This window comes from Sparus aurata, chromosome 2, assembly GCF_900880675.1.
Source record: "Sparus aurata chromosome 2, fSpaAur1.1, whole genome shotgun sequence".
In the NCBI taxonomy this organism is placed as follows: Eukaryota; Metazoa; Chordata; class Actinopteri; order Spariformes; family Sparidae; genus Sparus; species Sparus aurata.
Window position 1 is genome coordinate 8,503,225 of NC_044188.1, and position 25,564 is coordinate 8,528,788.

At 42.5% G+C, this 25,564-nt stretch overlaps 1 protein-coding gene across 10 annotated transcripts in view; it reads left to right on the forward strand.

Annotated features, from left to right (window-relative positions):
- The window catches only part of robo2 (roundabout, axon guidance receptor, homolog 2 (Drosophila)), a 321,203-nt gene that overhangs the window by 257,280 nt on the left and 38,359 nt on the right, over positions 1-25,564 (forward strand). For 7 of the 10 annotated variants that reach the window (XM_030399196.1, XM_030399219.1, XM_030399235.1 and 4 more), the window contains 11 exons: positions 2,394-2,551; positions 2,799-2,919; positions 3,139-3,277; positions 12,504-12,640; positions 13,785-13,796; positions 17,789-17,913; positions 19,915-20,086; positions 22,605-22,810; positions 23,991-24,072; positions 24,181-24,346; positions 24,574-24,740. In XM_030399196.1, coding sequence (XP_030255056.1) covers positions 2,394-2,551; positions 2,799-2,919; positions 3,139-3,277; positions 12,504-12,640; positions 13,785-13,796; positions 17,789-17,913; positions 19,915-20,086; positions 22,605-22,810; positions 23,991-24,072; positions 24,181-24,346; positions 24,574-24,740 — 1,485 coding nt within the window. The remainder of the gene's footprint in view (positions 1-2,393; positions 2,552-2,798; positions 2,920-3,138; positions 3,278-12,503; positions 12,641-13,784; positions 13,797-17,788; positions 17,914-19,914; positions 20,087-22,604; positions 22,811-23,990; positions 24,073-24,180; positions 24,347-24,573; positions 24,741-25,564) is intronic. The other 3 variants (XM_030399178.1, XM_030399243.1, XM_030399202.1) reach the window with 1 other exon arrangement.

The following is a 25,564-nucleotide window of genomic DNA, read 5'->3' on the forward strand; positions in this document are numbered from 1 at the left end:
AAATGTAAAAATATATAAATATTTATAAGCCAGTGAGCAAGGAAGCAGAGTTTGGGGGCTGCTGGAACTCCATGGGAGGTGAGATGTTTTCAGTGGAAGAAGAGTCGAGTGTTTCAGGGGGATAGAAAGGCAATTACCTTACGTCTGTTGGCTGATTCGGGCCTGAATGCCTACAGGGCCCTTAGAGTTCAGCCGCAAATACACAGACCAGCTTAATGATACGCACATATCAAATGCACCTCACATAGATTAACAGAGAAAAGAAGTCATGTTATGGTTCTAATATAAAAGCATTCACTTGCTTTATGATCCCCGACACAGTGTAGTTCAACCCATCGAGGCGCCTGCAGGCAAAACTGGGAGGGAAACATGCTCATACTGTAATGAAGCAAGGCAAATGTTACGCTGAGGTGATGAATATTTGAGTTGTGTGTGTGCTCTAACTGTAGGAGGTTGACCTTGCTGACTGTGGCCTTGTAGTTTGGATTAGATGGGCTACTAAAGCATATTTGGATTGGACTTGCGCTCGTTTACTTACTAAATGTATCTGTTCTGATAGTTGTCTCGGAATTAACAAGCTCTGAACTAACACACAGGACATAATCCCTTCACCAGTTTCATCTGTTTGTTTGATTGGGGTTGTTTGTTGCGCTGTGTTTATCCTGTCCTCAACAAGTGTGTGTATTATATCTGCTTGAGTGTGTTGGTGCTTTGTTTTTATTTTTCTGTTTCATGCGTGTATTTAGATTGCAGGGTAAGGGTGCATTTACTGTGACATACTGTGCAGTGTTAGATTAGATTAAACAGCGCGACACGAGCGCCCTAATGATGCACCTAATGTGTGTTTCTTTTGTCACTGTTCTGTTTCAGAGGAAATTGATTCTGACAAAAATCCCATGGGTGCTGGCAATAAATGGAACGGAGCAATTAAATCCAACGTGATCTTGAAAAACAACAGGCAGTGTATGGTCCAAACCATTTTAAAACAGCAGGGCTTCTGTTTGTAATGCAAATACTCTGAGCCCGGTGGTGGTGGTGGCTGTTATGCCCACCCTGGCCAGGGGGTCGACCACTCTGGAGCTGGCTAATTACCTTAGCTCTTTAGATTAGAGGGCAGCACCGCATGAGAGCGAGAAAACCTCTACGTCTACCTATTCTGTATTCTCTCCCGTTACCCCTGTGTAAAGGTTTCATTTGAATTCATGTCACACCGAAGTCCCACTCTGTACCCCCGTGCATCCCCAGGGTAATTGGGTTGAAAGCTTCCTCTCTTCCTCCGCCCGGCTTCCCCTTGGTCTAAATAAATAAATAAGAAGACAATGGCAGCACAGTTTTCTGTAGAGAGCGTAAGAAGAGTGAATGAAGAGATGAGAGAAGCCTCGAGCACAGGGACCAGTTATCCCCTCTTATAATCCCGGCCCTCCCCGCCATTGTCCCCCAGTGCCATGTGGAATTTACATAAGGACCCGTGGTGCTGCCCTTAATTTAGCCCTCCTCAAGCATCTTCAAACATCCTCCAATGAGCTCCAGCCTTTTATCCTTCAGAGAATCATGTGTCCCTCGCTGGATGGACACTGCTCAAGCTGAAATTCCTCAAGTGCTGCTCCATGGATTAGATTTATTGTAGATCAAATGGCGAAAGATCTGTTTGAGTGCACACAGCAGGAGAGAGCCAGAGCGACCTCCAGTCTGTACCTTTAAACATGAGGTTTTATGTATGTTCAATCACTGGTGGTCGAGTTGTGTTCTGTGCTGAATACACAATTGACTAAGAATTGAATATCTTATGGTTATTTTAGCGTGTGTGTACGTCTGTGCTTCCACATTTATGTTCTCATATGTGTGACGGCCTCTTGTTTAATAGTAATGAGCTGAAGTTGTGTGTTTCACCAAACGCTATGCAGGGTGAGAGGCTATCTATGTGATGAAAAGCCTACCTGAGGGTGATTAGATACAAGGCCACAGTTGTTCATCAGACCACCCACTGTTTTTTTTTTTTTTTTTTTTTTTTCTCCTAGTGTGTGTGTGTGTGTAAGTGTGTGTTTGCGTATATTTCAAGAGAAGTGAAGCAGTGTTGCACCCCTGTGAGCTCTCACATGTGAATGACACCAGGCTTCAGGGCATTCTGTCTCTGTTTGTTCTGCTACCTCCACAGGGACCTCCATTAGTTCCAATTAGCTTTCACTTGTGCTTGCCTTGTCAGATGGAGCTGCACATCCCATTTAAATAAGCGCCATGAAAGCCGAATTCGTTCGCAGTCCGTGTTTTGCACCCAACTTAATGCATAGGAAGATGGTGAAAATGGTGAACTTTGATATTATGGTATTTAAATTCAGCTGCATGCGACACAGCTGCACTCTTTCTGAACCGTCTCCTCCTTTTTCCCCCCTCAGTGCTGCGAGATGACTTCAGACAAAACCCTACAGACGTGGTGGTGGCAGCAGGAGAGCCGGCGATCCTTGAGTGTGTTCCTCCCAGAGGCCATCCTGAACCCACCATCTACTGGAAGAAAGACAAAGTGCGAATTGACGACAAGGATGACAGGATCACCGTGAGTGTTGTTACAGTCTGTTTTAATACCTAGAATGAATATGAAGAACTTCTTTTAATGTCTTGTGTGAATTTTATGGTGTGGGGGCGCATAATAAAAATCTACTGAGGCATTGTTTCTTTTGTTGCTGTGTGAGTTTGAGTTAAAATTGTTTGACAAGGACTGCAATGAAAACTTAGAGTAAGTGGATATAAACTAAAATGTTTCTTCTGTGTTTGTAAGAGAATTTCTTTTTTTATCCCTTCAGATTCGAGGAGGGAAGCTTATGATCTCCAACACAAGGAAGAGCGACGCTGGCATGTACATCTGTGTGGGTACCAACATGGTTGGAGAGAGGGACAGCGAGACAGCGCAAGTCACAGTGTTTGGTGAGCTTCCTTTCCCCAGTTCTCCTGAAACATTAACATTCCTGATAAACGTGCTTTGTCCATAAAATGATGGAGGGAAAAGAAAAGATTATGATTCGAGGGGATCGTTCTTAAGGAAGAAGCCACGGTGGACGTCTAGTGTATCTTCCCACACTGACAAAGACCCACTGTTTGACATTATGAAGTTATCTATTTCTATCCTCTGTGCCCATTCCACAGAGCGACCAACCTTCCTCCGGAGGCCCATTAACCAGGTGGTCCTGGAAGAGGAGACCATCGAGTTTCGCTGCCAGGTACAAGGGGACCCTCAGCCAAATGTTCGCTGGAGGAAAGATGACATTGATGTTCCTCGTGGGAGGTATGTACATCTATAGCATATTCTAAAAATAAGGCTTTGTTTCAAGGGTGAAAAGTTTCTGCAGATAGGATGCTTCACTCTTCCTCTGTTACAGTATATGAACAACCAGTTTTGAGCATGTGTGTTAGTTTTGCATACCTGTGTGTGTGTGTGTGTGTGTGTGTGTATGTGTGTAGCACTGATGTGACAGGCTGCACTTAATACGAAGGAGCTGTGGAGGCGATGATGTCAGTCTGAGTGACTGTTTCAAACTAATGATAACTCACACTGCCAGCTATCACCTGGCCTGGCTGCCAGGGGGCATTAAATGGCTCCATTAGGCTGTACACAATGCACATTACACATTCAGGATAAAATGGCTCTACCCTTTGGTGCCTGAAAAGACAGCTCGCACAGCCATAACAGGGGCAGACTGTGTCTCATGTCATGGAAGGGCTCTGCATGAAGACAAACAGATATTGAGCCAGACAATTAAAACTGAGTGACAGGTAAGTAGGCAGGAAGCCTGAAAAGTAGACAATGAGACAAGCAGAAAGAAAAAAATCTGGCACATTGAAGAGCAGACAGGTAGAGACAGAGACAGATAGAATGACAGGATATAGGAGGAGGCAGAGTATAGCAGCTGACGTGGCCATCAAGTGTCTGTGTACAGGTGCAGCTGTTCAGGTGAAATCTTGGCATGGACGCCTCAGAAACCTGGGAGATAATAACTCCCTCCCTTACACATTTAAACCCATTCATTCTATGTAACCTCGCTGACACACGCAGTGACTCATAGTTTCAAAAACAGAAACTGATGAAAGAATAGAAGTCTGTAATCTACTGAGAAATACCATTGCACACGATATTGTGTCTCACTTCCTGTGAAAAGCCACCGATGATGTAGTGATACTGTTCTAGCTGGGTCCTGTGTATTGGCCTGTTGCTTCACTGTGACTCACAGTCAACAGCTTGATCAGTGTGTGTGGACTTCAAAGAGACCAACGTTATGTCCTCAGCCATCAAGTCAGTCACAGACTGCTTGGATCACCTCATAAAACATACACGCTCAGTGGACCTGACATCTCTCAAGGCTAGCTGCAGAGCTGAGCGTGGGCGGGTTGTTTGTGTCTGATAAGGATTTGGTTCACTGGGCAGTGGGACGAGAGCTCTGTGCCAAAGCAAACACATAAAAGTATTTCACTCGTGTCTTTGATAGGGAGTTGGCTCTGGAAATGAGTTCATTTTGTACACTAATTAACAGATTTATAACGGAGTGGGATGAGTGTCATGTGCCCGTGTCCTTGCTAACTGTACCGTCCCTTTGAAGTTTGGCCTTATTCGGAGATGGAAAAAAAGAAGAGAACGCCTTAAATACACTGCCAAAATGAATAAGCAATAAATATTGCAGTGTGTCTAATTACACTGTGAGGGCTTTTGTTTTCCTTGCTATATTTAATTCTCCAGTTTAGCTTTGTAGCAGAAAGCAAGCATGAAGACTGAGATATTCTAATTCTGACATTTTCTGCTTCCTTTGTTGCGTGCCAAAAAGAAGACTCTTTTTATTGTTCAGTGACAAACTTTTCTGCTTCCTCCGCTGCTTATCCGCGCTTAATAAACATCAAACACGCCGCCCTTTCTGACTGACAGAAGAATTGTTCAAAATCCCACGAAAGAATAGTTTCCAGTCCAATAACTGGCAAGTGCTCTGAAGACGAAATGAAAGCAGCTACTGTAGCACAGCCATTGTGTCATTACACTCTGGGCGTGTGTAGCCGTATCTGTAGTGGTCTTCACCATAGGAATAAAAGATCAAGCCCTTCTGTATTCAGTGGGGAGGGGTCTTTGTTTGCACTTTATCTGAAAAGGTTACACCGTCCTTATTATTATGATAAGCTGTAGAAATAGAGAGACTTAGTAAGGCCGCTCCTTCTTTACCGTCAAATTGTTTTAACTTGTCTTTGCTGGTCCCTTTACACACTTTGTCCGTGCCTCTGTTTGTGTGTGTGCAACTTTTAGACTAGCAAGAAGGGAAATGGAGCCTCAGCTGAGTAAACAGGTCTTTAATATGCTCAGTGGCTCCAGCAGCCTCCCAGGCAAACACACACTGGCACATAGACATAAAGTACGCCAGGATGGCACCGGCTTCAGTCTCTGTGGGGATAGAGGAGGAGATAGAGACAGCAAGAGAATGTTTTCAATTAGAGGACAAAGACAGTAGTGTTGCTCTTTTACCCCTGTGTGTTTTACTGTGTTTGGAAAAACTAAATTAAAATCAGCAAACAAGCTGATTTACTCGAGGACATTTTTCAACAAGCTTTAGTACTGTGATGTGATCAAACAGGTCAGATCTATATTTTTCATTATACATGATGATGAGAAATCCCAATATCTGTCCCTGTGAAACTGTTGAAATAACAGTCTGGCACCTGTCAGAGTAAATAGTTGAAAATGTCAAGAAAGAACAGGTGTATTATCCCAACAGGTGCATTAATTATGAGAGGAATTCAGATGTTTCCTTGCAAAGATGGAAGTTGTACTTAGATATTTCAGTTAAGAAGAAATTACGCCACAGTGTAGGAAGTACTCTATTACAAGTAAAAGTAATGCGCTTGAATTTTTAGTTAAATAAGAAGTGTAAGTACTCATTATTCAGAATGGCATGGTTGAAATCTTTAATGCAGTCATACGTTTTTCCTCATCATTGTTGATGCTTGTAAAGGTGGTTTAGCTCGTTCTTGTAGTATGTAACTGGGTAGCTTGTGAGTTTCCCCTCATGGATCAATAGAGTTAATCTTAATCTATAACAATGCATTTTAATTTGTATGTTGATTATGTTTATGATATAAATCTGCAGAGTAACCAGATACTAGATTTAGAGACATGTACTGCAGTAAAAATTAAAACCTCTGAACTGTAGTGGTGTAGAAGTATAAAGTAGCATTAAATGGAAATGCTTATTTAATTGTAGTTCTTCACAGTTCTTCACTAAATGTACTTTCAACCACTGTTATGTTGTGTGTTAAAAGAACATTTGCATGGATCCTATTTTTATTAAGAAAAGATTTAGGTTAAATTGTTTTCACCAGTCTTTGCTTAAAGCACCGTCATTCTGTTTGCATGCAACAGAGCACAGCCCAATAAATGACTCAGTACTTAAGCATAAATCTTATTTGTGGTACACATGTGTAGCTATCCACAGCAAAATCCACATAAACCCTGTTCGGACAGGATTAATATTCCAGGGGGAGAGAACAGTCTCATTCTGGGTTTTATTTGACTCAGAGCCAAATTACAGGATGTGGTTCTTTAAGAGACAAATAATATAAGTATTATCAAACGTTCTTTCTGAATTCATATTATATCTTTACAGTAAGGAGAGCGCTGGAGTCTGTGAGGTGATGGTGTTAAATACATGTGGCCCACCACACATAAAATTAGTTATAGGAAGGCAGACCAGCCAAGACAGAATAATTACCTGTAGCTGAAATTAGATCAGGCCATTTGTGGAGCTTGCGGGTTCTTATCCTCATAATGGCTTTTCTTTTTTTTTCTTCATCATCTGGGCTCCCAAATAGGACTTTATGTTAGCATCAGGTCAGGATAAAACGTTTCTACTTCTTCCATTGTCAGACCGAACTCTAAATTGTGCGCTGGGCTAATGAAACTCTAAAATGTCTCAGGGCACAACTTATATTATAAAAGGTCCAATAAGTGTGCTGAAAAACAGTGGTTGGTTGGGGCTTTAATCATCACCAGCGTAGAAGGAGAGAATTCACATAGCTGCACTCCAGACAGGATTAAAATCACTGACCAGCACATGTTATATTAAAATCACTCAACCTCCCCTAGAGAAATAAGTCTGGTTTGAATGGGGCTCATTCTTTTTGCCTTTATACATGCGATTGGATTCAGATGGTAGAGTAGTGTCTTCCCAGGGGAAAATCTCTGACATGTGTCATCAAGCTGCTGGATTGTAGTGTGTGTCTTAAAATACGAAAAAAACTCTGGAGCTTATTTTAAGGCTGTACGTACAGTGAAAAATATCTACAATTTCCTTCCATAATGAGGCATGCCCCACATTTAGAAATGCACAAACAATTAGTAATTATAAGACTTTCTACATTTGGATTAATATCAGTATCAGATTAATATCCGTCTGTCAAGCATCTTTGCAGAATCTAGTGGAAAGCACAGAGTAGCCGCTCACACATCAGAGAGCTTTGTGTCTCCAAATGGAGTTTCTGCCATAGTCCATGAATCCCAGTTAAAAAAGACTTGGGCAGTGTGTGTTAACTTCCATTGCCTACCAGCTCAGTGTGTGGCCCACGTCTCTCCCTCCTCTCCCTCCTCATTTGCTCTGGACCCTCGTGCCCTCTCCTGTGCCTTATCAGAGCCCCTTTGGTCTTGCAGTCTATCTGTATTCAGGCCCCTCGTCCCCATTGACCTCCACAGCGCCAGCCCCTGCAACATTAGCAGAAATAGCCTTTCTTTCTGACTCAATCCCTCCGTGGTCTGTGCATGTGTGTGTGTGTGCGCTGGTGTGGGGTTGTGTATGATAGAGGTGTGTGGGTCATTCTATTTGAGAGAGCTGTTAAAGCTAGTGTGACAGGAGCGCCCGTGTTATGCTGACCATCCAGTTTCAGTGATTTCCCACCTCCGCAACTCAGCAGAATGAAAATACGGCAGGCTATGGTTCCTGTCTCCATTACTTCCCCTGATATATAAGTGGATACATCTGGTATTTATGAGGAGGTTGGTGAGTGGAACGGCAGTAGGATGATCAGGGGTGTATTCAATCTTTAAGGTTTATTGACACTGATTGTGTTGGTGAATACAATGATAATTCACTCTTAATAATTCAGAATATAGAAAATACAGTGGTGCATTAATTAAGAGCATGTGCAGCTGATCGGTCATCATGTATCAGTGCTTTTCAGCTGTCTTCATGAATAATGAAAAATCTCTCTCTACTGCTAGAAAGCACAAGTGAATACCTCAGCACAGAGGATACATGTCTGACTTTCTCAGTTTCTTGTTTGTGCATCCTTTAATCCACACACACACACACACACACTCACAAAAAGATAAAATGTAAGACTGGCCTCCAGGCGTTGGTCTACGAGCCTAACTTAACTATGAGCTTTCCCTATCTGCACCAATTTTCCAGTACAAGCATGTAGTCTGCGCCAAACCACTTCCACTAAGTAGAGACTGCACTGCTGCCACTGTTTCTGTGGCACTGAAGAGAAGTATCTCTTTCAAAGGCAAATTTAGGATGAGTTTGCCTCCCACAAACCCCTAGCCTAGCCTTACCATAAGGGTTGAAGTCATGCCAAATGGATCTTTGATTAATGTAGGATAAAGTGGTGAATCTCAGTCGAAGGTACTGACCCTGCTCAGGCCTGAGAGGCGCCAAGAAGGAGCGGAGTTCTGGCTGAGGTCCTTAAAGAAGCAAGATCAGAAGTGATAGCGGTTAATTGATTCCCCCTCATGGGTGACAAGCCCCGGACAGGTAGACTCCAGTTCTTTTGATCAGGACGAGGTAAAGTAGCAGTCAGATGGTGTGAAACTGGATCAGAGTGTCAGAGTGAAATGGAGCAGACAGGGGACTTTGTGTCAGAGCAGTCAGGCCAGAGAGCTGGCTGGAATTAGCTCAGAGTTGGCACACAACTCTTCTGCCAAGCACCGGCCCTATTCATATGTACACACGGAGGCGATGCCGATAAGATCCTCTCAGGTTGAGTCATTTGTGGATAACTGTACACACACATTCAGTCGTCCGCCCAGCCCACAGATAAGATTCTTTTAATGTGAGTGAGTTGGCAACGTCTAAAGGTGGAACACGGGTGACTGTGTTCCTGACAGACAGTTTCAAAGCAAATCCTCTGAGATGATCCGGAGCATTTTCTCAGATGTAATGCTTTGAAAGTGCATCCAATAAAGTTTTCATCTCTGCACAGCCGTCTTCGTGCAGCACACACATCAAGTTGACGACCCCGAAAAACACTGCTTTGTCTTGGCATTTGCTTACATTCCCATCACTCCTCATCTCCCCGCACGAGCAAATGACTCTGCACATGTGTGGATATGTGTTGGATGATTGTATACTCTGTTCTCTGTGTGAGTGTGTGTATGTGTGTATAGTGTGCTTTCTCTAGCCTAAAAGGAGGGAGTGTCCAATGGGGTGAGCTTGGCTCTCCTATCCTTTCCACAGCCCTTCTACATGTGCAATTACATTCCTCCTCTAATAGAGAACAGAGCTCTACCCCAATCCAGTCTCAATAAAGAGCTACTGTTCCCTTTCGGTGTGTACTTACATGTGTGTGGGGCCACAACTACCTCTTATCCCTGAGTATTTCCACTCATCTTGTCATCTAGGCTGATTCCATATAGGAAGTTGATTACAGATTGATTGGGCTCATGTTTCCCACGAAGAAGTCATGGACCAGCCTGAGGTTCTGTTTGAGAGACTGATGGAGACGGGACCTAGAACAATTAGCATGTTGTGTCCAGTAGGTACATACATGGGTTATCCACATGGCAAGGCCTCGGCTGTCACGATTTCAGGCTGTGGAACCTGTATGAGAAGTTGAATTGTTTAAGAATCTTCTCTGTTCATGTTTCCTAGAAGATGAATTCTGCTGACTTTGGTTAAGCCTTAACTTTTCATGTAATGCCAAGATCAGGTCAGGAAAAAATTCCGTCAATTCCATTGTTTTTCTTTATGGCTAAATACTTCACTGTGCAAGTGAGCAAATGTTAACATGCTAACATGCTTGACTAAGTAATATGATAAGCATTGAAAAAACTTATACCAGCTTAACATCAGCATAATCGCATTGACATTGTGAGCATGTTAGCATGTTGATGTGCAGCATCTACTAGTGTGGACTTTCAATCTTGTTTTTACTTAATAGCAATGTAAAGACTGATGTAGATAATCTGTTTTCTGCCTCTGTATCTCATTAAAATAGAACTCTTGAGAAAGACATCATGTATGGTTAATTTTATCCTATACAAAGTGAAATAGGTAAATATAATGTAGGGCTGTAGCAACCAACTTCTTCAGTGAAAAACTGCCTTTCCTCTACCTCTCAGGTTGATTGAGAGTCCGGGGGGAAAAGCCATTTGTTTACTCGCTCTCATCATGGTTTGTTCAGGAGTCACTGTGTTTTTCCCTAAGCCCTAACTTGTCTTTGCCACTGTTTTGCTCATCTCCACCTCCTCTTACAAGTCAGGAGTTCATGTTGAGCTACCCATCATAGCCGGAGGGCAGAGTACGGGAGGATTCTTTCTCTATTAGCCTGTTTGTTTTTCATCTGACGACAGGCATGTCCCAAAAGGTGCTGTCTCATTCCTTTGGATGCCACTCACTCAGTTTCAACAATAAATGCTTTATTCACGTCCCCCACATTACCTGAACTGTACATCCCCTCTCAGTAGAACAAAGCATTCAGTCATGACTCAGTCAAATAATCATTATGGCTCCTTAAGTACCTGTGTGGAGAGGAGGAACTGGCAGTCAAAGTTGAGGAATGTGCTTCAATAAAGCTGCCTTTGAATGCTCGCTGAGGAAATGTCATAACAGCTGGCGAAAAAAATAAGACATGGATAGACGGGACAGATTAGTTTTGCAGCTGCCGGTGGCAAGCAGCCATCAGTACACCTGATGGCCGAGTAGAGGGGTCTTTCCCACCCTGAGGGAAATTAACCAAAGCATACTGTTACTTTAAAGTCACATCAGAAATTGTTGCTGTAAATCATAGTTTGGTGCCATATCTAATTGTCCAATATATTATCAAGAACAAACAGTTATCCACCTTCATACTGCGCACTATTGTGTATTAACTTTTAACAATCTCCCTAAAGAGGCCAAAAGCAAAAATGACTGTTCCTGCTCCAACGACTATTACAGCTTATTCTTCCGTGCCATGGAGCTGCATTGTCGTCCAATAGCCATTAAAAACACATAAAAGAGTCATGTTGCTGCTCTTGGTGGCATATTTCTTCATTACAGCGAACATGACCAGCGCAGTTTGTTCAAAAACAACTCTGACTGTATGTTCGATCTCAGGAGGGTTCGCTCAGTGTTGGGCAGACATCACTGCTCTTGGTATTTTTATGTGTTTTTAATAGTTGTTGGACTGCAAATTTGGAGTTTTATGTAACAGGGGTATAAGATATAATAAAAGGATAATCTGATGGCAGGCATGGCCTTTAACGGTGACTCTTGGGATATGGTATCAAAAAGACACCATGTCAGCCTGCAGTGCACTGATTTAAATGCTGAAAGCAACACACAAACTGCATCAATTTCAGCTAGGTCGCCAAATTCTTTTTCTCAAACTAGTAATTTAGAATATTCTATAATCACCTACAGATTATACATGGGGGCTTTAAATGGGCAAGTATAGTGCCAAGCTCCTGTAAAATGGCCCTTTATCTGTTCATCTGAGCTCTGTTCTCAATGCCTGCGAGTGACACACTGAAGACAGCAGAAGGTTGTCAGACTGACAGACCACCATCACTAAGGCCCACCACCCCCGCCAGCACGCTCCTCACACACTGCCAGGCCGGCACCCCCTTCAATTACAGACTGGAAAAACAATCGAGACCAGCATCATCCCCTGTCAACTGACATACAATTCATACAGGTCTAAGCACACATACTACCATCTGCAAACACACAAAAAAACAAACATTTGACTGCTGCAGTGGGCCAACTTTGCCTCAGTATGGTCGCTGTATTGATTCAGTCAGCTGCTTTCCAATAACAAGCTGTAGTTCTGTAGAGATGTATTGAAACTGTACGTTCATGCACGTGCAGTCGCCCCAAAATGGTGAAGTTATGCATGCACGCACGCACACACACACACACACACACACACACAAAAGCTCAGGAAACATCCACAAACTCAGAGAGAGAAACATCTCATGAATATTAAACACGTTTTGAGGGTTCCAATTGAACGCACACCTCCCTGTGTACTGTGTGTCATTGTTGAATAATTGATCCTCCTCCCCGCAATCTCCATTTGTCAGAATGAACAGTGGTGCTTCTCTGTACCGCTCCAAGAGGAAATACACTTTCCACAGCTACTGCCAGAACGCTCAACAGGCACGGGTGAAATACTGTAGCACGTCTTATGTATCACGGGGTTCATATTTTGTCTGAATTTATAGTATTTGCATTTAATGCTGAACAGGCAACTTCAATTTCATGTTGTGACATCTTTGTTTACAGGTATGAGATCAAGTACGACAAGGAGGACTATGTGCTGAGAGTGAAGAAGGCTTCTGTGAACGACGAGGGCACATTCACCTGTGTGGCAGAAAACCGCGTGGGCAAGCTAGAGGCCTCCGCCACGCTCACAGTCAGAGGTATGAGGCCTTTGTGCTTTTTTTGTGATTTCACATTAGCTAGTACATAACAACACTTAGAGAAGGCCCTGCACCACTGAGGTCCTCCGACTTGTACACCAAAGAGAGGTTTACATTGGCAGTTTACTCCATAGGGTCCCCTTTACATAAATGAGAATCCAGAATGTCGACTTCTTAAGCCAAGAGAGATGTAGACAGTCTATGAATCTCTTTAATTATTTACATTTCCATGTGCGGCATCGACACACTTTGCCACCCTCCCCCTTGTCGTGGTGGTCTGCTAGCCATGCTATAGCCTCCATGCTGTAACCACCCAGTCAGCAAAGCCATTTCACAGATTACTGGTGCACACCGACAGTCCCACACCTGGGGTTTACAAGGTTAATAAAAACATTCTAACCATGATTTTTTCCTCTTTTCACCACTCTTCTTCCTATTAAACCCAAGTGTTTAAGGTCTCTGTGTAGCACTTTAGAGGGACACAGGGGGCCACAGAGGGGTAAAACAAGGTCTGGGTTGTTTTTTTTTAAGCTTTTTGGAAGTAGCATCTTAGTGTTTTCCTTGACAGTGAGGAAACATACAGTAACACAGAGGAAACACCGGGGAACCACTACCTGCAACAGCTCTTTTGGATGGAATTTTACAGCAGCCTGCAACCCACATGCTGTCTTCACTTAGTCTTCGAAATGCTCTCTCTCTTCCTCTTGCTCTACTTTTTTTTTCTGCTCTGTCCATCAGCACGTAGAATTATAGATTTCATTAATGCAGACAGCGACGGTCCAGTGGTAAATGTGTCTCTGACAAGTAGTACTGGCTGCCCCTGCAGGTATCTGAATTCAATTGAATATGACTGACCACAGGGGGGCGCTCACACCAGACTGCCTTCATCATGCTGGTGTCTAAGAAACAGAAGCTTTTAGCTTATTAATAAATCTGTCCAGCACCAAAAAGCTACTGGATCCTCTCTGTCATGCTTACCCTGGGCTGAAATGTCTTGGCCCTACACAACATGTCATTCATTCTGACTTTGATTTTGTTTTGTCTTATTTTATTATTTGTTTTGTTCCTCTTCTCTTGTTTTATATGTTTGTATGTCTTAATTTGCTCCTTTTGTGTATCCACTCCTCCATTGTTGTGTCTCCAGCTCGCCCTGTCGGTAAGTACCCATCCTTCTGATTTGATTCCATCCTGCATGCCCTCTCCATACTCACTACTGCATTTGACTGCCTGACAATCAATCAATTGCCATTGCTTTAACATGACAATATTTAGCTAACACAGGTGTTACATCACATTGTGTAGCCTCAGCGTTATTGTTTGCAGATAGTTAAATAGTGTAGATTTTAAAGCTCTACCTGGATCACTAACGTGAAAAACACTAACGGCCTAATAGACCAGGTCTGACTGTTAACTGAATTTAAGACACACTGATCCCAGTCAATGCAGCAAGCTGCACTTATCTTAAAGCTCCAAGGGGATGCTTTATTTTCATATGACTCCCAAGTTTCCTCTGTATCCAGTTTTTGTTTTGAACTGAGTCAATTAAGTATATAGAATTGGCTCCATAAGAATTTCTTTAAAAGTAAAGAAGGCATTAGTTAGAGCACATTCTTTTTTGTAGGTTTGTATTTTTACACTTGATCTCACCTGACAGCTGATGGTACTGCTGAAACGACATCAAGTGTAGTAATTTAAAGGTTCTCTTACTAGTGTTGCTCTTAAATCAAGCCTTTATAGATTTAAGTTCCTGTCCTTTACAAAGACCAAGTGGGCTGGCAGTCTAATAGTCCCAGACATTGTCATCTCATATGGTCCAGGACGTGTTTAACTTGCAAGTCTTGAGGCCATCTGTGGATCTTTGGAACACAAAGCTGAGATCTGTATGTTTTGGACGAGCTTCTTTCTCGCTGAGCCCCACGACACAAAACCAGGACTCTCATTTTATTTCCCCACAAATTGGAAAAAGGTCAGAGAAAAGCTAAATTTGATACACTTAAGATGTTAAATTGTTCGAGGACGTGATCGAACTTGGGCACCTGGAGAGAAAGGTGTGCTTTCTGAGGGCAGAAACAGGTGGAATGCAGGAGCTAGAAGCAGGAGTCAGGACAAAGAAAAGAGAGGGGAATAATGGCAGAAGTGTGTGTCAAGACTGGCAGAAAAACCCAGACACTGCCTCAATGGCTAGACTTTGGTTGCCAAAACAGCAGTGGCTGTTCTATGATTGTCAAACTGTCAGCTCTCAGGAAGATGGAGGAAATTACACATTCATTCTGCCTGTGGGAAGAGGCAGTAATTGCTGTCGACTTCTGAATAAAATATGATTGAACGTGGGATTTTAAAGGAGGAGGCTTCTAAGTTTGTGTGCCCGGGTCTGCTGAATGGATGCCTGCCTCCCTGTACATTTGTTCTCTTCACCCTGACTGCTGTTTTATGCTGAGCCCTCTCCAGACCAGGCAGATGTAACTGAATTAAATATGGACACCTGATCATGTGTTTCCTTAGGTGGGGACAGGAAGAAGCCTCTCACATGTCATTAATGGTCTCTGAATCAAAACAGGGCCAGTGTGAGTTAGCCCAGAGCCAAGCTGTGAAACTGTCACACACTGACTTCCTCTTGATTTGTCTGAGTTTTTGATCTATATTTCTCTGTGGGCCTCCCACTCCTTCTTTAGGTCCATCCCCTTCACATTCCCCAGAAGTGTTTCATTTCTTTTCCTTTTTCCTTCATGCTTTTTTGAAAGTAGTGCCACAGGTATAGAATGAACCGAGATGAATCTCAGGCCACTAGTAAGGCTAAGTTTTTGCTGAAAGATACTTTGATGCAAACAGTGAGTTGATGTATTGACCTGTTGGTTCAAAGAGTCCTGAGCATTTATTCTTGTTTTTAACTTGGAGTATCTCGGTTACAAACAGCTTCCACTGATGACAACTTGTTAGCTACAATAAAGATGATTCACTAACAGATTTCTTTCTTTCATTAAGTCTGATGAAACAACACATTTTTGTTTTTTGGCAGACAGCTTTAAACAGTCATCCACACAAGCAAAAACACGTACACTCACAAAAACATTCAATTCAATTCTGTTTGACAATACTTGCATACATAGTGTAAATATGGAAATAAGTGAAATAAAGTCTATTTATATTCTATAAATGTGTCTGAGTGTAACAAGAGCCTATGAAAATGGAAAGCAGGAAACACTGATAAGACTGTGATAAAGGACAAGGTCGGGCATTTCGGTGATGGTGCAGTCTGTGAGGTGTTAAACCATATTTTTAGTGAGTAGTTAGTATGGCAGTATGTGGGCTGGAGCAGAGCGGAGGAAGTGAAGGGAGGGAACAGAGTCCTTGCCAGAGCATGATTTAGGAGCTCTGTATCAGGCCCAGCATTGTGAGAGCCACAAGATATCCAAGCTGCAGAAGGCCAAACGGGAAGGCAGTAAATCTGTAGCCATCTGTACCATTCCCAACTGTGTGTATCTTTGACAAATACACACCCCCCAGAAAGGGATTACATGGAGAAACCAGCCAAATGGGAAGAGTTTGGCCTTACTGAAACCAGCTGGCTTGTCACTAAAAGGACTTACAAAGAAATCAAAAGAAACATAAAGAGTGCAAGATGTTGCTTTGCAACAATTCATGTTATGGTTAGAATATAATATTATATTTTAAGAATCGGTGAAAATTTCAAAACTTTTTCATTATTTTTTTTATGGAAAATTGTCTAAATTACCCATTTTCTGCACTTACGAGAGGTTATGGCAGGGACTCCAAGTCTTTAATTGGTTGACTTTCATTGTCTCTGCAGGAACCATGTCTCCTTCTTTAACACATAACGTGTCGTTGATGTCTTATATCGGCAAACATGGCACTTGTCAACATGTGCCTGAAACCTAAAGTCGGAGAATAAACCAGTGAAGGTCTTAGGTCAAGCAGTGTGACCTCAGGTCAAAGTTAAGACGTTTTCACAGATGATTTTTTTGTAGCTGAGAATTTTGGTAAACTTCTGCAGCTGCACTTTTGATTTGCTTATTAACTGTGTGACAGTCCAGGTTACTGGTTGTGAAGGATGAACTGCGAAGGAGGCAAATTTCTTCTTTGCTTCATTGCTGGATTGTCAGCCAAATGCAAGCTTTTGTAGTTTTTGATTATTTTGGATAAAACCTGATATCTGCAAATTAATAAAGTACATCATATGCAGAGAAACGCAGTATATTCCCTTTTTATACACTCGATTCATCAGCCTTTTCCTATTAATTGGAAAATATGATTGATGGAGAGATGTGAGGTTAAAGTTGGTGTGAAATCCTGACTCCCTAACCTACCATCAGTGAAACGGTCAGGGAATGAAGAGCGGCAACACTAGACGGCAAAAAAACTTGAATCTAATCTAAATTCCTCTCTTTTTTTATTGAACTGCATCTGTCGAGTTGTCAATCAGAAATGTCTCACTCTGTGCCGACTTGGAGTGCATGACAACTGGTCTGGCTCCTGATGGAGTCGTGAATATTGACTGAGAAAGCTTCATACTGCGATTTCAAAGTTTGATAGCTTTTCAAGCCTCTTCTCTCTTTGATGGAGAGGTGTTAGCTTAAAGTGTTGTAAACAGAGAAATAGTCTTTTCTGTCTCTCACTCTCTTTTGATCAGATGCACTGAGCCACTTCAGATCATGACTTTTACATGAGATGCATTCTGATGCATACTAAATCTCAAATATGAAAAAGTCAGACATGAATTAACCCTTATACGTCTGTATCTGCTCATAGTTTTGGATGTTTCCAGGGCATGGGTGTGCCTTTGTGTTGTCTCAGATATAAGTGCCATTGTGACCAAGGCGCTTCCCTGTGCGAATGCCAATGTGACTGTCATTCATTCAGCCTCAGCCTCACCTGGATGAATGGCCAACCTGGTTGCCATGGCAATGGTAGTTATCGGTGTTCTTCCTCTGTTCAGAGCTTTTAGAAAGAGAACCATGGATATAAAGCTGCATGGAAGCTCTGTACGGCACTCCCATTTTGATTTGACCGTGTTGTAGATTGCTTGTTTTTTGCTTGAAACCCCCCCCCCGATAATCTCCAGTCCTGATGTTTAGCCTCTTTTTATACCATTTCCGTACTAACACTGATGCTTTTCCCCTTTGACTTCAGCTGCGCCCCAGTTTGTCATCCGCCCGAGGGACCAAATTGTGGCTCAAGGCCGCACTGCCACCTTCCCGTGTGAAACCAAAGGAAACCCTCAGCCTGCTGTCTTCTGGCAGAAGGAGGGAAGTCAGGTAAGATCAATCTCACACAGCCTACAAATCTGTTTCTTTTATTTTTCTAAAATGATAGGCTCTTCTTTACCATTTTACAACAAAAGTATTGCACATATGCAGGTTTTCATCAATTGACTCCTCTCCCCTTGCCAGGAGACGAGTTTGCCTTCTGGTGTATGGCGTACATACCACAAATACACCAGAGAACAGGGACCAGTAGAAAGCCGCATGGAGGCCTTTGTCGATGTTACTATGGTTACACTTTTACATCTTTTACTTCAGTCTCTTTCAAACTCAACGCAGACTGAGCGATGTTCCAGCCCTGCTTTAACAGAGATGGGTGGAAAAATATTTACCCTCCAACGTCCAGAAACTTTAATGCACAGCTGATCAGAGCTGGACCTGCTTAACACCTGTGAGAGTCCTCTGACCTTGGAATGGTTGCTGATTATACACTTTCCCACTGAAGACAAAAGCCAAATGTTAGTGGGGTTTTTGTTCAGCATGATATGAGTATCAGTTGGCAGCTTCCATTATCTACTGTGCATAGTCACTTTGTTTGGATTCCGTTGGCTGTACGAGTGCCGAGTCCTTACACACCCATACACACACACACACGCACACACACAGCACATAAAAACTACACTATCTGTCATCAGTATCTTTACTACAGACACAGATACACCTTTGTTCTCAGAAGCCGCCAAACGACAGTGTGCCTGGCAAAGTGCTAATCGGTTTCCCGTGACCCTGCACTGATAAGAACGATCCTATCCCTCACTCAAGCAGATAACCCATTCAAATACCTGGGTGTCCTCACTATGCTCAACAACAGTGCCAATTAGGAGCCTGTTGGGGCTTGTAGATGAGCCAGAGATATGATTCAGCTCTGGCTAAGGTTCAAACACACACACACACACATACTGATACACACACTTGCAGCTCGCAGGCCAACAATTACAGCAAAGTTCTCTTTTAAAGAGTGAACAGAAGTGAGACACATGCTTACATGTTCGCACAAACACTCGGTGTAATACTCACCCACTTCACCCCCTCACTGATGTGTGACCTAAAGCGGTGCAGTATGACTCAGTCACACTGAGTAATTTGGGAACTTTGGGCGGATTTATATCCAGCGTGTGTCTGACATTGTCATTAAAGATGAGCCCTTTGAAATGAATGCACTACAAACACTTTTGTACAAGCAGTTGCACGTCCTCCCCGCCCCGGCACTCATCTCTGTCCTTGTGTTTATTGATGCTTTCTCTACCTCACCCACACGGATGTACAAAAGGTATGAAGGTATTTTTCAAGAGAACAAATTAAAGCTAATTCGCTACAGTAATTAAATGACAGAAAAGCCTTTTACTCACACTTGAGGATAATGGAGTGTGTCTCTCTTATGTGCGGGAGATGCGCACAGCCTAATTTTAAAAAATAACATAATTTGTTGCATTTAAGTGATTATGTGTAATTAAATTCAGCTAATGTATTTGCTGTTAACTTTTGGGATCTTAAGAACAACAAGGGATCCAAAGAAGAAAGAGGTGGATTGAGTGGCTGAATGGTAAAAGATATGTATTTTAGTGGGATTAGTATGATCTTGTGTATTTACTCTGGAATATGTGGAATTGATTATCCTGTCTTCAGTTCTGTTCAGTGTAAGTTCAACTCATATGGGGTGGTCTCTGTGGGTAAGAGAACAGCTCAAAACTGCTGTGGAGTTGAAGCAGAAAGGAAAGTAGTCATGAAGCCAACAAGAGCATAAGTTGCCTTCATAACACACTGGAGCCTCTGGCTTGGCTCAAATATGAAACCAAGTCATCAAACTGTATACATGCCGGGCAGTTTGTGAGCTTGGTTAACCAAGTGATAGGAGAAATTGCTCATATTGTAGCCCGAGATAGTCTGATCCGTGTGTACGTGTGTGCACAGTATGTGTGTGGGTTTGGTGGTGATTTTCCAGGTTGTACTGGTTCCATGTTCTCACTAATTGGCTGTTTGTTTCCCTTCCTGCAGAATTTGCTCTTTCCCAACCAACCCCAGCAGCCCAACAGTCGCTTCTCGGTGTCGCCCAGCGGAGACCTCACCATCTCATCTGTGCAGCGGGCAGATGCTGGTTACTATATCTGCCAGGCCCTGACCGTTGCAGGCAGTATCCTCGCCAAGGCTCAACTGGAGGTCACAGATGGTGAGAGGAAAACTGACGACTAACTTTTTGCCATGCCAGCACACAACAGAACACAGGCACAGTCCTTTGAACTGCTGCACATGTGGTGAAGTTGGTGCAAATGTTCAGTGTACAAGTTTGATTCACTCCCACATGCATCTAGACATTTTCTCCTCAATGAAAAAAAAACTAAAATAGCCTTACTTTTCCAGAGTTTTTATGGGAGTTTAGTCTTTAACACCCTTGAAAGTGTCCACACAAGAACAAATTATTATGTTTTTGTTATTCCGAGAATAAATTCAGCTTCGGTTTGAGAAATGCCGGCATACCCCTGACCTTCAGTTACTCTGTTTTTGCAGTAGGCTTTTTGTTTCATTTTGCCCTGACACAATTTAATTAAAATTTTCTACTTTTCCTTTTGGAAAGGAAATAAAGCGTTGCCCTTGAGTTCCTTCAAGTTTAATGATCAGCGTTTGGGTGAGTGGGCGAGGTGCAGGCGTGTGTGTATGAGGGAGGGAGTGAGAGAAAGAGACGCGGAGGAAGAGGGGGGACATGATTGAGTGAGTGAGTGACAATGGTTCTCTGCAAAATGAATTATGTGGTCCTGCGAGGTGTGGGAGCATCTAATCTGCTCAGCTGTTGTGATGGCAAGATAGACGGCCATCCATATGTCTGCTGAAGTACCTGCTAGCAGATAGATTAAAAGCATGAAAGGACACTTTTTTTCAATATTTTGTCTGAATCACAAATGGTTGTATGGCACATACAGAATTGGAATGTCCTACAGTTGCCTGGATATACATATGATCACATTTTACAGCCAAATCCTTTGGATAATCAACATTAAGCCAGTTTATTTAATGTATTTACTTCATGTTTTTGCCTTTAAATTTTTTTTCCTCTGGTGTTAGGCAGGCCTGAAAGAAAAGGAGTGAGGAGAGGAAATAGTACATGAGGGCCAGGGTGAGGTCATGGCCACACCTGCCACAGTCTTCATGTGATTTACTGTCCTGAGCCCCTACAACAGTCTGTGGAGTTCAAGGAGATCTGTAATGAGAAATTCCTGATCCATGAGACCCAAAGCCTCAGATGAGCCTTGCATCCTTCCTCTGTCACTCCTACATGCCATTGACACATATATCAGGCGCATCAAATTCCTGGACCGAGCAGTGTCTTATGCTTGTTCTTACAATGATCAAAAGCAATCATGGTTTGCTGTCTTATTAAGAAAAGCTTTGGAGTCAGACTTGACTAAAAACATCCATTAACAGCAAACAGTGGAAGCACAATATTAACCCAAGCTATACATGTGAGACAAAACGCAGTGACAGTGGCAGACAGGAACCTTCCCAGGTGTGTTTATGAGATAAGATAAACTACAGCATCGTGAGTCTCTGGCCAGTTGCAGGTGCTTTAATCATCCCTTGGCTTCATATCTGATTTGCAGTATCACTTTTGATTCATATGACTGTGTTATAAGCACTCCAGAGGACTAAAACAATAATGAAGTAAAATTACTGAAATTGATTCACGATATTTGGCTCGTGGTAGATAATATATCAGGTTTCTGCACATTTTTTTCACTTTTCTGCCATAGGTGACCCAAAGCGAGGTGTGCAAAAGTGCATTACTTGGAATCACTTCCTTTTGTCAGATGTCGCCACTTCGGAGAAAATAGGGGTGAAAACGAGGGTGCAATAATGTGTTGAAAGGTTACTGAGGTAGACTTGGTAATTAGCCCCTGAAGGTCTGACATCATTAATCCATACCTTCTAATTAATGTGGGCTCTGTGATGCCAGGGGGACTCCACATTATTCAACTCTAAATATATAAACTGCCTGTGTGTTGGAGTGCTACCTCTCTCTGAGATCACCTCTGACATAGCCACTATTTCATCGAAGGAACCCACAGGCTTTTTTTTGGCACATTATAACAAATGAATTTTTCTCATGTAAAGGGAATTTATCTCGGCATTAGCATTCATCTAAAGTGAAACAGGAACAAAATATAAAAGGGTAGTCTTCTCTGATTATTTCTTGTTGTGATTTGGGTGCTGTTCTTCACTTTGAAACCACCTCATGATACCCGTATAAGATGTAAATGGTAACATTTGACATTCACCTTTTATTGAGCCCCAAACTGCACATAATGAAGTATTTATCTGAACCACACTGAGTCAATAGGCAAGCGTCTCACCGCTACACTCCACCACAGAGTCTAGAGTAGTGTGTAAAAATAAGGCTACCCAGGCAGTAACTGGAAACTGCTTAGCATCCGTCTGCCACATCAATGAACCTAGAAAACACTACTCAGCTGTTCCTTCCCTGTTTCCTGGAAATACAGGATATGGTCATTGTTCTGTGGTGCAATTACAAGACCTGCAGAGAAAATAGTCTACTTTATGATAGGTAACCCACATCCACCCCCAGTGCATTTTATGATCATATGATCAATGCTTTTGCTCGGTTAACTTTACTGTCAGACACCATCCATGTAACTTCAGACTGATGTGTTCACGTTTCTGTCTTTGTCCCGCAGTGCTCACAGACAGGCCACCACCCATCATTCGCCAAGGCCCATCCAATCAGACACTCGGAGTGGACACAGTGGCACTGTTGAAGTGCCAGGCATCGGGAGACCCCATCCCCTCAGTCAGCTGGCTGAAGGATGGGGTCAGTCTGCTGGGGAAGGACCCCCGCATGTCCCTGCAGGAGCTGGGCAGCCTGCAGATCAAAAACATCAAGGTAAAAGACGTCATTGTTCTTATAGTGTATTCCAGTCAAAGTCATAGCTCTGAATTTTCCTAGTTGATGTTCCAGCTGACGCAGATGTTCCAGGTGCTCAACACCAAAAGTTAACAAAAAAATCAGATCATAACAAAATGATATCTCTTTGGCAAGTGTACACAATTTAATTCTCAATAGAATATGTGAATAAAATAAATGGAGATAATCGACACTCTCATCGTAACAGATGCCATTATATATTTTATTTTACACCACTTTTATACTTAGAAACACATCTAACATATCTAAAGTTGTTTACAAGCTGGAATTATGTCTCTTAGTGGCGTACCATTGTACTTTTTCTAATAGGAGGAGAGAAATGTTTGAGTTCCAAGTCAACTCGTGACTTGGATGAGCATGGTACCATAATATCTTAAAGAGATGAGTAGGCAGCATTGATTTTTTGTTAAATTATTTGAGTGGCACAGCAGCTCCTACCGGGCTCAGCTGTGCGAGATTGGATGGACTCCAGCTGTAGGGCGGAAACATGTATGCACTTAAACATATACACACACATGTGTATACACGTACACGTTTAGAGTAGATTAAATTTAAAAGGCTCACATCTTCTTTTCCCCACTCGGAGGCCTCAGTGGAATATCTATTATACTTGACAAAGCTGCCGACCACTGACATGTTATTTAATAAATGGAAGGAAGGCACAGGGACAAAAACCAACAAACAACCAAAGTTCCTAAGAGGGATGGAGAGACAAGCCAGCTGTCATCGGTCCAGGGGGTTTCCAGCAGCCCACCCTAAATTAATTAGCCTGGCTTTGTTGTGGTCTGCAGGACAGTGGGGAAATAAGGAGGGGGAGTAGAGAAGTGATGGAAGGGTGGTGAGTAGAAAATGGAATTCATTAGGAAATTAGCGTCAGCACTTTGAGGCACTCACAAATGACACACAATTTGGCCTGCGTGAGGCTCGCTCACGAAGTCGCCCTGTCACTTTCCAGTATTTCAGCGATAGGAAGATCACATGTATTCAGTTTTTGCTGCTGCTCTTAGGTTGTGTGAAATGAAATGGCCCTTCCACTAAATGTGTTATTAGTGGAGTTATAAGGTTATGTGTGTCAATGCTCTTAGTGTGCGTGAGTTTTTATTTTTCATAAATACACATGTATTCTCCTGTTCACCAGCTCTCAGACTCTGGGATCTACACGTGTGTGGCTACCAGCTCCAGCGGTGAAACGTCATGGAGTGCTTTCCTTGAAGTCAAAGGTACAAGATGTGGTTATGATTTAATGTATTTTATATATAAAGAACGAAAAATGTTACTTCACCTGTCAAAGTACAGATTTCATCAAACAAAGTGGCTTTTCTCTTCAGAATCAGGTGGAGTGATGGTCATAAAAAACCATGATGAGAATGAGCTTCCAGGCCCACCATCCAAACCTCAGGTCACCGATGTCACAAAGAACAGCGTGTCTTTGTCCTGGCAGCCTGGCATGGCTGGAGCATCACCTGTGTCGTCTTATGTCATTGAGGCATTCAGGTTTGTTTGCCCTGTAACATAAAACTCAATATTCAATAACCTTTTTGTACCATGGATTGCAAGTACAAGTAAAAATATAATGTTCAATGGCGTAGAGCACGTGGCTTATCCTCCATGTCCTGACACTTGACCCTGGAAGTCTCTCTCTGGGTGTTTATATTAATGTATGTTATGGGAAAAATTCAATGAAACTTAACATGTAATCACCTTTTTCTCTTCCGTTACAGTCAATCAGTGAGCAACAGCTGGCAGACAGTAGCAGATCATATCAAAACCACCCAGTTTACTGTCAAAGGTCTGCGTCCCAACACCATCTACCTGTTCATGGTCCGAGCAGTAAATAGCCAGGGCCTGAGTGATCCCAGCCCCATGTCGGAGCCTGTCAGAACACAAGGTACTTTACCTAACATTTATGTGAAATTAGTACTTTTTATTGACAGTGTTTATTGAATGCATGTGTAGTTCTCTCTGAACCCGTCATAATCACTTTCCCTGTTGGCACGGTTTTCCCTCTCTGCTGAATGTGATTTCTGTTTTTTACTGATAGAGTAAGGTCACTGTGCTCCCCTTCAAATTGTGATACTTATCAGCCCCTCTCAGCAATCTGCAGTGAATAGCTGTACTGAAACACTGCAGAACTTTCCAGAGGTCAAATTCTCCATCGCAGTCCAGCTCATTAAGGCTACACTTAAGCAATTATGTAAAATAAGCATGTCTGCTTTTGGAAGGCCTAACTGAGTTACTGCTATCCCTGCTATGTTAATGATCATAACAGGAGAAAATGACTCTCTCCAAACCCAAAGAAGATTTGATTACGGCACCGGACAGACCACAGTCTCCAGATTACACTGATATGATAAGTCCAGAGCAGAAAAAACAAAAAGCCATTTTTGGCCCTGGTCTGTCAAATACACGCCAGGAGTGTGTTCAAAAAAGATGAAGTCAATCTGAGTTGCTGCAAATCTTTCTCATGCTGATGTGAAGGTCGAGAGATGACATATAGATGTGTTTATTGACAACGGCATGCATTGATGACAAATTGATTTTTCACTTCTTTTTAACTGTGTTTTGCCCATCTTGCTCTATTAGTGGGGTCTGTGATTCATGACTCTGTAGAGTTTTCTGAATGAAGCTTTTTTTTTAATGTAATTTAAAAAGGGTTTTTTTTTTCCTTTTTTCGCTTCATTTCGGTAAATAACTCAAAATGTGGCTCACTTT